Source organism: Apis cerana, linkage group LG1 (assembly GCF_029169275.1).
Source record: "Apis cerana isolate GH-2021 linkage group LG1, AcerK_1.0, whole genome shotgun sequence".
Lineage (NCBI taxonomy): Eukaryota > Metazoa > Arthropoda > Insecta > Hymenoptera > Apidae > Apis > Apis cerana.
The window spans coordinates 20367485-20384600 of record NC_083852.1 but is presented as its reverse complement, the minus strand read 5'-3'; the positions used below and the strand labels follow the sequence as shown (position 1 = coordinate 20384600).

The following is a 17116-nucleotide window of genomic DNA, read 5'->3' as shown; positions in this document are numbered from 1 at the left end:
GGGTCGTAAAAATTGTCCGATATTTTTTTTTAAATATAAATGAAACGTTTCCCTCCCACGGATGGAATGGATTTCGAGAATGAGCTCTCTGTCTCTCTCTCTCTCTCTCTCTGCCTTCTTTCAATTATTTCCCGAAGTTGTGTGCCCAGTCAATTTTAGATAAGACACGAATGCTTTCCGTTTCTCCGATAAACTTGATATAAACGATTGTATAAAATATGAATTGGTTGAGTAATCTTTTTTTTCTTTTATGATAGAAAAGTATAATAGAAGAATCGTTTAAAATAATAAAACACGTGCAACGAGTTATTCTGCGAACATTCGCAAACAATTATTGACATTCGATTTGTTTTAATCACGATCAATTCCTTTTCGACTCGAACCTAGACAACTTATTTCCAGAAAGTATAACATAGCACTACTAAAAAATCATCGAGTATAAAAATTAATTTTCCACTTCCAAAAATCCTTTCCTATCCTTTCCTCGTCCCCTCGATATTTTTTTACGCGAATTAATCGGGAGCGACAGCGTTACGCAAGATTAAAGATTAAAAATTCGGAAAACGATTCGGTTCCACATTATCGGTTCAAATCGATCAATCTTCCCCGGGACCCAATATCCACACACTGTCGTAATCCACACAAAAGGATCGGGAATCGAAGCGTCCAACCATCGACCCATCCGTCCATCCTATCGAGCCTGTTTACCGCTGGTAACCCTTCAATCAGCGCGGCTGTGCCGCTTTGCACAGAGTGGCCACTCGATAATGGCGGAGTTGAGCGTGCATCCGGTTTCCACCAATCCCTTCCCCTCCTCTCTCACTCTCTCTCTCTCTCTCTTCATCCGTGGGGGTGGTTGTTCTCGCGATTTTTACGACGCCGTCTGCGCACGAGGGTTCTCCAATTTAATTTGCATAGCCGGACGGAGGCCACTACCGTGTTTCCTTTCGTTCTCGGGGCCTCGCGCTCGAAATCTCGTTTACGAGGCGGACACGTAACGCGTAATTCGTACGGATCACGGGGCATCCGCGGATCACACGACGCATTACCGCGTTCCCGCGGAATTAATCAAGCCTATCTATATTAGAAGGCATGCTCTGCGGTCAGATTAGAATCCCGAGCAATCCACCAGCTTTGGACGCGGACAACGCCTCTGTTAATGGAACATCAAGGGTTTCCCCCGATCCTATATATATATATAATATCCCTGCGACAAAGAGAGCTCCTTGGAACGTCCATGGACGTGGTTTTTGATAAGAATGTGAGCGGAAATTGTAATTTTCGGGGGATGTCCCCTTGGGGGATTTGCCACGGGATTAATAAGAACTGGATTTCACCCCTTTCGGGGGATAATCGAGAATTTTCGTGAAATGAAATATCGCGAACGGTGATTAATTGTAAGAGAATTTGAATATTTCGATTTCTAAATTCGTAAATTCGATTAGCGCGGAGCATGGAAATTTGGGATGCTTCGTGAATTTTTTGAAAATGACCGATCGCTCTTGAAAGAAATTGATAGTATTAAGAGAAGTTTTCAAATTTTTCAATGTTTCGAGTATGCGTTTAAAAATTTGTGATTTTTTTTTTCATCCTACCCAATTATAAACTTCACGTTCTTACGTCTGTTTTAAACCGATATAAATCACGCTTCGATATTACTTTTTGATATTCGAATTAAAAACGAACATCGGAGGAGGGGTGGAAACGCAAGTTGCGTCATGCGCGTCGGATTCGTTCGAATTTATATCGCTGCAGAGCTATTTTCCTGTCGTGATATTTCGAATAACGATATTGCTCGAAATCCGTGCAATCTCGTAAACAATACAAAAGAAAATTTTCAATCGAAGCGCATTCACTTCTTTAATCTTCATTTAATAACGGGCTCCCTTCGAAGTTACTCGTCACGATGAGCATAATTGCTACCCATGTAAATTGTCCGTTTCTTTTTTTCTTTTTTTTGCATCATGCGATCGATACACTCGTGCAAAAAACACGAGCAAACGAGTAACAGTTATTTCACGGTAAAAACGAAACGTCCAAGCAGTTCGATAAGCAATAACGGAATCGGCGGAGGAAGGAAGAGAGGGAAAAAGGGAGAGAGAAAGTTCATAACATATCGGTAGTGCTTAAAAACAAATGGATCCGCCCTTCTCGATGTTTACGATCGCCGGCCGTAATCGTAACCGTTCGATCGATCGTAACGATTTCTAGTTAACCACACCTGATTCCGCGTGTTTCCTCCAACAAAACCAATCGCACGCGTGGTTACAACTTTTCTTTCTTTTCGTTTTTTTCCATATATATATATATTATTATTATCGTTATTTATCAGCACGTGGCGAGATGTAATAAATAGAGGGAACAACAACGTATCGAATAATAAATAAGAAGAAATAAAACGATTAATTCTTTTCTCTCAAGAACGATGGCAAGAAATAATAATCGCGAAGAAATACGATTGAATCGAGATGCATCATTTCGATGTTCTTGTTCTTGTTGGAAGGGACAAGCTCGAGAGGAAAATTAGCGGAAGTTATCGCGGAAAATGGAGGCAAGGGAAAGGGCGAGATTGGAATCGATTCGACGTGAAATAAAGTTAAAACTTGCGCCGATTGTTATATACGCGAACGTTTCATTTCCGATTATCGGGGCGCATAAACGGAAATTCATCCGCTGAAGAAAAAACTGTTCGACCAGGTACAGAGACCACGTTCAAACGAGACGAATAAAAACGGATAATAATAATAATAATATATATGTATATCTTTGCGCGATCTATTATATTTCTTTTGACTTAACATAATAGTCTCCTCCCTCTCTCTCTCTCTCTCTCTCTCTGTCCATATAAATTTAACGCACGGCCGATCATTATACGAATCGCAAAAGAGCTTGGATTCTCTTCTTTTGATTTATACGCGATATTTCCAGATACAAATCCGTATCGCGATGTTAATTTACGTATCGTCCCATTACGATTCTTTTGTTGGACGCACTTGGCCGATAATCGGATATCGGAAAATACCGTGAAAAAAAGGAGGAAAGGCGCGCGCGTTCCCCGCGTAATAACTGGCGAACGACGTTTGTAATTAGGGGTTAATTCAATTCCCGTATTCCCGTGCTTCTCTTCAACGATTATAAACGAGCAATCCAAAGTAGCCACCCCCTCGCCCCTTCCCTCTCGTATCCTCTCCTCTCGTCGATTAATCTGCTCCCCGATGGAAAACTGGACAAGAGGGTTGAAAGAATATTCGGTATAATCCAGGAGGAGGAGGAGGAGGGTAGAAAGAAGAGGAGTTAGGGGTCGAAATCTCGCGTGTTGTTCTTGCCGCTTTGGTATTTGCTCGTCGATTCGAGTTAACGGGAGCGTCGTAGTGATTGGAATTACGGGGGCAAGGAGCGGAACGAATACGAAGGCCCGTAACTGTTTCCGTAGCAGAGGGTATTACAGGGGGCTTAGTACAGGATGACACCGAGGATAGGGGTAAAGGGGTGAGGAGAGATTAGAGGATCGGGACCAGAGGTCGGGTGGAGGATTGAAGGAGAGATGGAAGGAGTGTGGTGGTCCGGCCGAGAATCACTTCTATCAAAGACGTTCGTGCTGTGAATTCCGCGGGAGATAAATTCCCTCGGCGATATATGTCCACGTTGAATTCTTCCTTTTCTTCGTCTTCCTTTCCCCCCCACCTCGGATCTCTTATTTCTCCGCAAACGCGGCCCATGATCTTTATGTACACGAGGCTGACACCGTTGCATCCACCGTTTCTCTCCACCGTAGTTTCGCCCTCTTTTTGGATTAAAATTATTTACACCCTCGTTCACGAGTGTTGCAGTATGTTGTTGGAATACTTTAACGACGTTTAGGGGATTTTTGGAAAGGAGGAGGGAAATCGGTTTACTGGAGGGTATTTGAACAGATTCGTAAATACTCTTGGTATCGTCAATATAATATCGATCAAATACTATCGACTGATAATATTTACAAAGGAATACGAGTATTGTTGTTACAATACCGTGCTCGTTATTCTGCTTTTGTACTGTCGATGATTTATTTTTTTATTTTATTTTTTTTTTTCACATGACAAACCAACAAAAGTTGTTTGATTCGACGAAAAAGTACGTTTGTCGTCGAATGAATTCTTTTTCTACGACTATTGTTTACCGGATAACTGTCTTTTTTGTCCCCGTAAAGTGGTTTTGCAAGCTTGAACGTATTTTCGATTGGCGAATCAAAACACTTTCGACAAATACATCCGTCACTTTTATCGCGGCCGACGATACTTCCTATCTTTTCGACAGTTCGCTCGCTCAGGGGGATGAATTCGTTCTCAAAGATAAACACCCCTCGGACACCCCTCCGCTTTTAATATCGTTTCTCAATTTACCTCGTAGGTGATTGATTACCTTTGTGCCCCCTCCCACCCGTCCAACCTTCCACCCGATCAACCTCCATTCGATATCCATTAGAAAACAAAGAGTTTGAAAACCCTTTTATAACCGGTGGCCTGCCTCCATTTAAATCCGTATCTTTCAACGAAAAACGGCCGATAAATAAACCGGTCGCGCTCAATTACATCATATTTCTGTTTAAGAGTGAAAACAAATTCATCGCACCCTCCTCCTCGGTGGTGATCCTCTTTACGACACCGTTAACCGATCGAAATAAGCGAACGAGCTTAAATAATAGCGCGACGAGGGAGGGAATATATATATATAGCGAGGTTTCCTAGTGGAAAGGGAACAACTTTCGACTCAACTTTCCACCGGTATCACATGCGTTTCGCGGGGCTAAGTTTACCTCCATCCGCTCGCGAAACGTTCGACAAATCTAGTATTTCGGGGGGTTGGGATTAAAGACGAAGCCGAGTTCCCCCTTCCCCGATTTCTCCTCGCAAATTACCGGAATTCCCCGGGCGAACTCGCATATTTCACGTTTGATGCGCCGCGAACAAAGAGAATCGAGGCGGAGGGTGGAGGAGGAGGCGGTTGAATTCTCTCCTTAACGCGAAAAGGAGGAGGGCGGGAGGAGAGGATTAAGGAGAGGAGGAGAAGAGAAGGGAGTGGAGGAAATCGTGTCCTCGAAGATGTCAACTTGGAGCTAGCGAGTTTCGCGAGGGAAGGGGGGAGGTTTATTCTGTGACACGAAGGTGACAAATCCTCTTAACCGTTTTACAACGGTTGCATTGTCGCGCGACTCGCGTGCATACGCGCAACCAGGGGGGCGGGGGGGCAGCTGGATATAAAAGACGTCGCGTCGGCGTTTCTTCGTTTGCTCTTTCGCGTTCGCCCTTTCCCGCGTGTTTCTCGCCCCTTTTTTCACCCCTGTGCTTGTTGGTGTCGTTGCTCGCGTGACAAAGAGGCGGGGAGGATGATGCTTCTAGTTTCGCGTGGTAGAGTGTTTGTTTGTTTGTTTGCTCGTTTGTTTGCTCGTTTGTTTGCAGGCAGCCGCGGTTGAAACAAACGCAGCTTACCGCGCTTCTTAAAGATTTCACGGGGTTGTAAACACGGAAGGACGAAGAGGATGTCGAATTTGAATATTATGAGGTTGATGGGAGATTTAATGAAATTGAATAATATTGTTCACCGTCGTTTGCTCTTAATTTTGCGAATAAATTATCGATATTTATTTGATATTTGTCGTAAAAGAGTGATATGATATTAATTACATCTTACTGTCGAAGCATTGTCGGTATTCGACTACTTATTCGACAGTGGTAATGAATAATATCAACGTTCGTTTGGATTAGATTTGAACGTTTTTTGATGTTAGACTAGAGAATAGAAAGAAAAGAAAAAGAAAAAGAAACCATGTTCTTAGCAAGGATTTTATAATTGATAAAATTGTTGCAATTTATTCCTCTGCTTGTATGCACGAAAGTATATTCGAGATATCTCGACAATTTTGACTCGACAAATTCTGAGAGAAATTAGATAATTACTCCATGTTTTATTGTACGTAAATGCAAGAGGTCTGCACGATGTGACACCGTCAAGAGGTTAAATGTACGACCAACTTAATGCGCTACAAGTGTTCGAGTCGTAGTAGAAAGTAAGTTGCACAAGTAACTTGTGTCTGATTTATCACTCCGAGGTGTTTATAGTGTTCCGACATCTTGACACAAGGATTTAGATGTTTGCTCTCTTATTTACGTGTGCTGCTATTTTAATTTTTCGTTTTATCCAATATAAAATTTCTTTCCCGATAAATATTTTCCTATTAAAAATATCTACTCCAATATTTATTTATATTTTCAAGTATTTCCCATCTATAAACTTTTGTAATAAATAAAATAATCGATAATTCGTTGTCCGATCAGAAAGATGTATTAGTTGCGATATATATTATTAATTAATATTTTTTCTTATCACTTCTACCTTGTATTTTATATATATATTATCGATAACTCGATTCTGTATCAATAATTCACAACGATCGATTCTTTGCGAACCGGAACTGGCCTTCTAAAACGACATTATTCGCTCGACGACCACACCCTAAACCACGCCAAATTTAATATCGAAAAATTTAAAACGAGCGAAATTTAACGCGCGTAAAAACGGGAAAATAAATACAGGGAACAACGCGCTTTCCCTGCGGCCACCACCGCACGTCCCTGCAAATTTACCCTATTGTTTTTAAGCGTCGAGTCCATTTCCGTTAAAGTGTATCCGCCACGTATTCAGTTACACCCCCTCTCCCGCTTGTACAGAATGGCGTAACTGGGTTGCAACGCGGGGTTGATTAATGAAAGATTCGAGTCGAGCGGACGCCGAGTTTATCGATACCGCGTGCCACGACCCAGAATTTATCTCGGCCCCCCTCGCTTCCCCGACCGCGTGGAATTTGTCATCGTGTGAAATTACCGCGACCCGAAAATCATCGTCGATCATTTCCACGGATATCCACCTCCAGATGGTTATCACGCGTGATCCCAGATTTATTCGCCGATCCGGTTATCACGACCCGGAATGTAACCCGTAGGGATAGTTTTATACCCCCCCTCCCGCCCACAAAAGGCGGAGAGAAATTTATCGGCATCGATTTTTACGACTCGGAATTTATCGGTGCCGATTTCCACGACCCGGAATTTATTGGTGTTGATTTTCAGGAGGGGGCACAATTTATCGGCACCGGTACGAAATTCAATCGATATGTTTATCGATACCTGGCGTGGAGAATTCTCGGCCGATACCGGGCGAGAAAACCTCATAACCCGAAATTTATCGATAACGGGGCTCCTTCGTGGATACGCGATTTCATATCGATTTTTATCGCGACGCGTTTTATCGCCTCTCCCTTTTCCCCTATCGCCCCCCGAAATCCACCATTAATCGATCTCTGTAACAAAGAATCCGCTCTTTTCTTTTTTTTTTTTTTTTTTTTTTTTTGAATAATTCTTTCCACCGTGGAATTTTCGAATATCGATATATCGGGGTATATTGTATCGTTTTCCACTATGGGTCAAAAATTGATCTACAATCCTAATACCACGCGTTCCACAATTCGGGAACTATTGAGTTTCATCGTAGAGAATTCAGAGAAATACTTCCATTTTCGAAGTATGTTACAGAATTCTGAAAATAAACCGTTATAGCGTTCCAAAACTACGATATTCTCGAAAATATTAGTTCCCAATCTCGTAAGGGACGCTCGATAATAAAAGAGAAGATCGAAATGATCATCCGAATTTCATTATTATATGTATAACATAATAATTGTATTTGAATCTTGTAATCGGGTTTTCAACTAGATTCAAAATTATTCCAAGCTTTTCTAAAATTTTCGAATTATGTCACTTTTCAACTTGTAATACGTTGATCATTATGCGAGATTGAACAATACGACGATACTATGCTCAATTTCTATACAATTCAAACGTCAACTCCGATTAACGCTACAATTGGCCGATTATCTCGTCAACGTATCGTTGACCAAACAAAAGCGACGATACTATAATGTGTTATTGTAACGAGAGCTGTGCCTGTGCGTGCGTGCGTGTGCGTCGAGTTCCTTCGTTTCGTAAAATCTGATCGGCACCTTCGTGTCGCAAGCGCACGACCGAACGACAGCGAGTGCTTTCACTTTCTGTCCAGATACAGATCGTGGTCTGTTGACATCCATTGATCATGACATGAATAATGAATAGATACACGGCCTGAATAATGCATATATCAACGTCGAACAACATCCAGTCCGGTGTCGGTGCATAACCGACGGTCGCGATGGTATACGTTTTCGCGGGAACACGATTCGTTTGTTCGTATCTTAGAAGTTCGATGGAATTATTGCACTCGTCCAAAGATCGTTTCGATATTCACGAAAAAAGTTTTTTCGACTTCTTGCCATTTCACTGATTTTTCAAATAAATTACTGAAATTACGGGATGGAATATAAAGCGCTTTGCCCTAAGAAATAGAAATAGAATTACATTTTTTGTGAGAAATATTTATTATCTCAGCATCGACGATCAAAAATTTAATTGGATTAGAAATGTGATCGAAGATTGTTGTATAAAAGGCGCATTTCGTTAAAAAGACGAGAAAGTTTCGTGTTTTGATCTTGTCATCGTTTGGCGAGCAATAAATATTAGGCTCTTCCATAGTTTACGAGGTCATGAGGAGAGGATGAGTAGACATGGGTCGACAAGGTGCCTTAGTTGCGCCGGATAGTTATAGCTATTTGCGGTCCATCGAAGTCATAATTAGTTTTCCCCGGGCAGCCTTGGTCTACCGAACCTGATAGACAGTTTTCGGGAGAATCGACCGACCGTTGGAAACACCATTTAGTTAAGAAGTGCCTTTGCTCGCGTGGAACGTCGTTTATTTTACGGCTTTGTCGAGTTTCGGGATTGCGTTAGGGCCATTAGGTTCTCGAATTTGATAAAATAAAGTAATGACGTTTATTACACGAAGACATCAATCAATCAAGCCTTCGTAAAAGCCTCCATAATATACTTTGTCGTTCACAAATTTTCTTCTTAAATAACCTTCGAAAGATCCGAGATCTAGCAAATCGCTAGATGAATTTTAGAATTTGTTACATTTATTTATTTTTTAAGAAAAAGAACAAACTTTCGCGCTTCTAAACTTCTTTTTAAATAAGAATCATTCGGCAAAGGAAAAGAACGATACGAATCTATTAAACATTCGTCACAAAATCAATATTCCAAACTTTTTTAAACAAAAAAAAAAAAAAAAAAACAATCGTGCAATCTCCAATTTCTATCTTATCGAATATCAAGTAATAGAATATTAATCACGATGGTGTCTCGTTTGGCATTGCAGGCTCGGTGAACGAGGCCGGTGTTTTCACCCTTCGCAGCAGACAGGAGGGTGGACGGCGTGCTAGAAGAACCACGACGAGCACCACCAGCACAACGGCGTCCAGCTCGACGTTGATTTCTCTGTCGGACGAGGTGGCGCAGCCCGCGGCCCTTTTAGCCCCCGAAGAGGACTTATGGTCTACCAGTTCTTCCGCTACAACCAATGTTCCAGTCACCTTAGATACAGCTGCCGCTTCGTCAAAGCCACCCTTGGAACTGGTGGTGAAACCTCACAGCAAGGTCATACTACCGTGCGAGCTGGAGGAAAATTACTCGAGGCTGCTGTTGCCCGGGGTCAGGTAATTTAACCATCTTTATCGACCAATCAAATCCGCACGAGCGGATATGACGAGATTTATCGCGCTTCTATGCGCGACGATGAATTTATATCGTGGAAAATATAGATCGGAGAAGTGATTTTTCTCAGGAAATTTTATATAGGGAAAAAATAAATTTAAATATCGGGGTCGTTATATTTATCAAGCTATGAATAATTTCGATCCGGAATTCAGCCAATTATGGAATAATCGTCAAAGATTAAATTGTATAAATTTTATTATTACGGTAAAAGTATACGAATAATTATTATTATTTCTTTATCTATCTGTTCTCAATTTCTGGTAATTCCATTCCACGCAGAAGAAATTTGATTTAAATTCTGTTTAAACAAATCAATATTATTCCACGATATAACGACAAAAATATTTCCACAGAAAAACGTTAATTAATTGAAAAGTCACGAACAATCTCATCATCGATCATCAATTCTATCGACGAAAAAAACGTACATTTTCTTAAATTCAATTCTCCCCCTTTTTTTTTTCGAAAAATCATCGAGATCCGTGTAATCGTTGGCACACCTTCGTTTCCTGTTTCCTCCCCGCAAACGAGAAGATTCGATTTAAAGTAGCGTCAGCAAGTAGTCGAAGTCGATATTGTCCCGACAATCTCAAACTCGAGAACTCTCGAGATCTATATCGGCGTATATATCCCGAATTAATTCTCTAATTGGCACGAATTGTCTTGTTAGGAGCTACAGAATACGGCCAGCGACATGGTTGCACGAGGGAAGTCCTGTAGATATGATTACGATCAACACGAGGACGGAGATGAGCGGGACTGGACATAGATATATCGGCGACTCCATGACTGACGCGCTGCACATAGACAACGTCAGATTAGAAGACGACGGTATATGGGGTTGCAGGCTCGAGGACGACCAAGGGAAAATACTTTCCGGCAGGCCTGTGAAGCTCGTCGTCCTCGGTGAGTAAACGTTGTTGCTGTATTAAATATTTAATAAAGCGCGTTGTTAATTGCCAGCGATTATAAATATTAAGCGGATCTCGGCGCCAAAGTGTGTCAAGTTGGATATTAATTATTAGGGATTAAGGTTAAAGGTGGTCTTTGCGCCGCGTTTTGATTCGCAAATATTTAAACCTGGCTGGAAAAATGTATTCGAAACGCGTAAAAAATTTTTGTTCCTCGTCGTGCTCCATCCGTGTTCTCGCGCGGAAGAAGAAATCGAAATATCCAACGTAATTATAATGCGAAATATTAATATTCATTTGCCGTTCCGTGGAACAGAGAGTACGAGAAAAATAATGGAAGGGGGGGAAAAAAAGTCGGACTGAAATATAAATTACACTTTGCACAAACAATATCGCGTATCGGGTAAAAAATTAATACGTATTATAAAACATCAAAGCTAACCGTTTTATCGTTACGTGTAATCAATTTTCCGGGAACAACAACCTCGTAAAAACAATCAAACTTTAATCCCTTTCAAAACGTCACCTCTGTTCGTCGAAATACTTATTTTCCACAAAATTCCAAGTTCCAGGAATGATCAAAAATCGTATGCATATTAATCATTTGTTGCTGGGGACAAGAGCGTGACACCGCATGAATATGCATCTGTCGCAAATATTTTCTTCTCGCGCTCATTTTTTCCCATCGACGAACGAACGAACCCGTGTCGCTCGTCTCGCGCGTCGAAACGCACGTACACGGGGCGAAACAATGCGGCATGCGGGGGAAAGGGGGAGAGATGACGACGTTTCAATCCTCTCTTCAACCCCCTCGAATCACGTTTCAAATGAACCGGCCGCCACGCGGCCCACTTTTTGTTTTTAATATCTCGCCGGTTGCTCGCCGCGCGAAGGACAGGCCTTTCCTTTATTTCTCGCTGCCACCAGGCCAGACCCCTTTTTCCTGTCCGACCGTCGCGCCTCTCGCCCCCTTTATTTGTCATCCGCGCGCCGATGTTTAATTTCGCTCGCGCGCCGGCCATCTCGAACGGACGGGTCGACGACGAACCCCATCTTGCCAGAGAGATAATTCAGAATAATGTTTTACCAACGATCCCTCGAAATCGATTCGAAATATTACAGGCGACCGATTCTTTTGATTTATTATTAATGTGAATTTCGTTAAAAATCGTCGAATTTTCCTTGTGGAAATTTTCGAAACGAAGCATCGAAAAGGCGATTGATAACCGCCGATTGCGATCCGTGATTGTGCACCTCGGAGAAATTCCACCGCCGGTTCATCGTCCGCCTATGAAAAGAGAAGGAAGCGGGGGAGTGGAAGGCGACGGTTGGAAACGGTAACGTCGTTCTGCGTCTGATGGGGATAGATTTGCTCGTAGTATAAATTCGCTGAATTTACGCCCGAGGAAAAAAACGTTAAGAATAATGCGCGTTTTATGCGGTTGCTTTATGCCGAATTCTCCGTATTTCATCCGACGAATAGGCGGTAGAAATATATGGCCGCGAATTCCATCCGAACCGAATTCTCTCTCTCTCTTCCTTTCGTGTTTACCGACGGTATTCCCGGACCAAATTCGTTTAACCGCGCTCGATAACACGCTCCCCTTGTTTTCGCACTCTTCGCGCCGATTAAATGGGTGAATCGCGAGGAAACGGACGTCTCGCTCCTCCATCTTCCTTAGTCTCTTCCCCCTTTGCTCGACACCTGTGCTCGCCTCTCTCGCCTCGTCGACTCCCTCGTAAAGTCTCTTCTCCACTTTTTCTCCTCCTCCTTCCATTCCAGCCGAAATTCAATTTACCAGGTTGTTCCTTCGGCAAGGACAGTCGAGGCGGTGCACACGCGTGTCTGATCGTGACAACGGGGAAGACCATTGCCGCTTAACGGTACTTGTTCCAATCGCAATCTTTCGATCCCCTTGACTTTCCTTTTAACCTCGCCCTCGATCTGTCCTCTCGCCTTTTTCTTCTCCCTCCCTCCACCCACCTCGGTCCATAAGGCTGACGAGGCTGGGATAAGGTAGCGGAGAGAAATCTTGTTGTCCGACACGAGCGTGGGGGGAGCATTCCACTGTCCGACCAATATCGGGGCTTTCTCCTTTATCGGAGCAGACCAGGCCGATACTGCTCGCTTCGGTCCACCGGTCAAACTCCATCATGGAAACCACGCAAACGAAATTCGTGGCATTCCGCTTTCGTTCCACTTACGTTCACCACGCGAACACTCCAACCGATATTGTTTTTCCCTTCCAGCCCACTCTCCTTCTTCTTTCTACGGCTCGACTTTCTAAGGTTTGCATTATAATGGCCATCGATTCGCGTGGACGTCAACGGAGGAACCGCTCTTTATAAGTTTCCTTCTCTCCTTCTTCTTATTCTTATTCTTCTTCTTCTTCTATACTTTTTCCCGTTTCTTTCAGAGATTCTTTGTACAATTTCACGACGACGAGCCGACGACAATAAAACGCCGATCGAGCGGATGATGCACAACGTACAAAGCTGGTATTATTTAAACTTCCGCAAAGGGACGTCGAGGAATCAGGCTTCTGAGCCGCTTGGCTCGACTGTATGAATTAGAAACTCGGTTCTTTGACGGCGTAGTCAGAGTTTTTTTTTATTTTTATAGAAAAAAAAAGAAAAAAGAGTGCAGTTCAGGATTCTTTGCCGGCTTGTTGCGATGGCGAAAACGAACGAAAGGGAAACATTGGGCGGAATTAATGCGAAATTTGTCCATCTTTTCCTTCTTCCAACTTAACCAATAATCAATAGAAATAACACGATAATTACGTGTCATTTGGATTAAACGAACTTTGACATCGATTGTCGAACAATTTCAATTCGTTTGAAACAAAGAGGAAACGCAATTGTATTCCACTGTTCGCGCACTTCCCTCGCAATACATTACCGCCGCTAACAACATCAATTTCATTAGACAATAAACATGGTCAAAAGGAGAGTATGCTAATGCAGAATAACGAGCAACACGAGTTAATCCTTCCCTCTCGTCGGATTACCACTAAAGATTCTTCTCTATACACAAACAAAACTCGAATTTTTAATCAAGTATCAAGAAAAATCCTTGATGTAATTCGTGCTAAGACGATACAAACGTTTTTACAAAAAAATATCTTTCCAACAACTTTCTTTCTGCGATCTATTTATACAAATTGTGTAACTTTCATCAGATTACACCACGATTACTATTCGCACGAACTGCATCGCAGTTAAACCGATTTTATCCCCAAAATATAGCGAAAATATCTCGTCCAAACCCTCAACGAACGAGAGTAACAAAAATTCGTAAACATCGCTAAATATTCCATCCATAATGTCGCGTGTACACGCATTTCATTTACGAGCATTTACATTAAAGTACTAAAGTCAGCCACGTATACAGCGCCACGAAACAAAAATTACAATGCAAAATAGTCTCGCTCATAGGTATCTGCACGACACCATCACAAAACCTCGCCTTTTGGTTAATTAAACGAGCATCGCGACGCAACTCTGCGAATTTCTATTAATCTTTCACACGCTCTCCTCTCCCTTTTCAACGCTTTATTACAACGACTAACTACGTGTCCAACTATTTAACCAATCTCTCCTCCCTCCTTCTCCCTCTCTCTCTCTCTCCTTCTCTTTCACGAAATCTAATTAGACGGGTCGGCACCGCCGCTGTCTCGAGATCGGGGCGAGGACGAATTTCGAAAAGATAAAAGTATTGTTTCGGTCGTAAACCGAGCGGGAGAGTTGGTTTCTTTCTCGTTCTGCCGCCCGTTGCTGGTGCGTCGGGACAAAAGATGAAGTTTGCACGGTGGGGTCGGCTCATTGTTCCCTCCGTTGTCACCGCTCGAGAGCGGAAGCGCGACGGAGGGAACGGAGCCGAGTGTCACCGAGACGTTTACACGGTGTATTTATAACAGACTGAAAAGTATAGCATAGGATAGGAAGGGAGGGAGGGAGGGAGGCAGCCCACCGCGCGGATAGGACTGGCTTCATTGTGCCGTGCCGCGAATTTTCGAAACCCCTCGGACCCCGCCATTGTTCCCTGGTTAATCGCGCGCTGTTACCGTGATTGCGCTTTTCCTTGGAGAGTAGACGGATTTGCGAGGTAACCAGGAAGGTTTGTTCTTTTGTGTCTCTCGTTACGGTCGGAGCATCAGATATTAGCCAGGCGATGGAATGAAAAGATCCCACTTTGCTCCAAATTCCTTCCTCGAGGAGACAGTCTTCCGTTTTATCTCTCACACGAAGATTCCTCGAATATCGTTTTACGAAGGAATCTCGTAATGCTCCCTTAGAAAAAAAATTTGATGCAACGTTCGATGCTGTGGATTTTTATGTCCGACTCGTGCGTATCTTTTTCGTCAGAGATTTATTTTACTTGGAAGAATTACCTATCAATACGGGATACCTTTTAATCTTAGGTACGAGCGTATTCGCCACTCTAAGTTGGTAATACTGTCGATAGTTCTTGACGAAATTTATTAAAATCGCTTGTTAATTCGAAAATAATTCGGAAATAAATAGAACAATGCGAATCGTGAATCATAAGGGATGATATCGACGGATTTGTACCATTTATCGTAATATATCGTCTTGTTCGCGGCGCCCTACGCATACCTGCCCCGGGATAGCACACGCACTTAGACAATCGTCGTTCCGGACCAGTGGGGCAAGGGCATTAATGCAGGTGGTGTAAATTAGCGCATCAAAGCCCAGCACTATACTACCGCGTCGCCCAGTGATTATTGATGCGAGCCAACCATTGGCCACTAACTACCCATTGATTAGCTGAAGGTTTCCGCGTAATTAATGGAACATTCTCCAGCACGAATGGCCTCCATCGATCGCTTACCATCTCTATCTTCGCGATCCCATATCTTACAAGTTTTCTTCTTCGTCGAGGGTGGTTTCGATCCACGGTCTCTTATTTTTTATTTTTTTATTTTTTTGCAATTTCTATCTTCTAGTTTCGCGCAAAGCAGCGTGGTACTTTAGTAACACACTCGAGAAGGACTTAAATTTTAAATAAGAAAAATTTTTTACTCCAGAATCTCGTTCGATATCTGCGCCATTCGACAGTAAAAATTTGATAACACGTTTGCGCCAGCTCACGTTTCGGAATCTCACGTTTCCTCGTCGTCCAAGGATTTTAATAACTCATGCCCTTCGATCTCCACTCTCGACTGCCTTTGTTACTTCTCTCTGGAACTCTGTGGATACAGTCACTCGAGAAAAATGGACGGCGAAAGAATTGATTAGATACTCTCGTTTGTCATCGAATGAAAAATCGATTTTGTTTTCCTCGAAGAAAGTAGCAATCGATTCCGTAAACTCCCTGACATTCGAACGAGAGATCCAAAGATTATCCCCTTAAAAATCGGTAACAACGAGGAATCGTGGGGATTTGCTTCGATGGCCAAAGTAATTTAATTTCATCGGCCGATGATGACCGCAGGAGTCGCCAAACACCGAATGATGTGTCCCCCGCTGTTTCGACGCGGTTAATCGCGAGCTAGGCCATCGAAAATCGCGCGAGAGTAACGTTCGAGACCGAATCGATCGTTCTTGGTTATTAAACGACGTATTCCGTTTATACGGTTCGTGCTGTCGCTTCGAAAGAGAGAGAGAGAGAGAAAAAAGCTTATTTAATCACGCGTTCGAGTTTGACCTCGAACATTGCCGTTTCACGACGGCACTCCTCTCTGTTCTCCACCGATGGTAACTTGATTTCGTCGACTGGATTTCCGGTTTTAAACGCCGACAGAAACCCCTTTACGAAGCCCCCTTGCTGCAACGCTTGTACAGGTGTAACGTAATAATTTTCCGTTTAATTTCACGTATCGATGAGCAATCCCTTCAATCACCGTTTGTCAGGCCGCGCTACGAGTTTCCATTCCGCTCTCGTTTCTCGGTTGACATGGTAATGACTTTCCGTGCCCCGTTTTATTGACTCATATGCGAATTAATCGTTTGGATTAAACGGCTCGTTCGATGCAGCAATACCCCGCCCGTGTTTCTATGCATATTTAACCAGGGAAGGGAGGAGGCAAGGGGCGGGATGTATTAAAGTTGTAAGAATTGTTTTATGGATCAGGGTCGAGATCGAATTAACTCGAACCGGGTTAGTGGTTTAAATTCTATACCATTCGCATAGTTACGTCGTCCAATCGATGCGATATAATGACATACGTCGAACCAACGTGTCCAAGACATCTATATAATCAGATTTGTGTCGTCCAGAATACTCTCGCGCGAATAGTTTTCTTATATTAAATTCATTATTTTCGATTTTCGCGATTATCGATCGAAACGCGTAAATTTTTCATTGCGCAAGTAATGGCAAGCAAAAGTCGAACAGAATTCCCGGTAGCGATTTTTTCACGATTGGAAACGATTGAAATTTAAATAGCTGCTCATTCTAATACATTTACTATATATCAAACTATATTCAACTATTGTGCATACTTTATCGAGTTTCAAGATGCGTCACGTCTTAAGCTCTGTCGTGCGAGAGGGAGAAAT

General features: G+C 42.7%; 1 protein-coding gene across 11 annotated transcripts in view; it reads left to right on the top strand.

Moving 5' to 3' along the window:
* Positions 1 to 17116, top strand: part of LOC108004244 (irregular chiasm C-roughest protein) — a 310419-nt gene that overhangs the window by 151174 nt on the left and 142129 nt on the right. For all 11 annotated transcript variants that reach the window (XM_062087490.1, XM_062087489.1, XM_062087492.1 and 8 more), the window contains 2 exons: positions 9283 to 9619; positions 10351 to 10586. In XM_062087490.1, coding sequence (XP_061943474.1) covers positions 9283 to 9619; positions 10351 to 10586 — 573 coding nt within the window. The remainder of the gene's footprint in view (positions 1 to 9282; positions 9620 to 10350; positions 10587 to 17116) is intronic.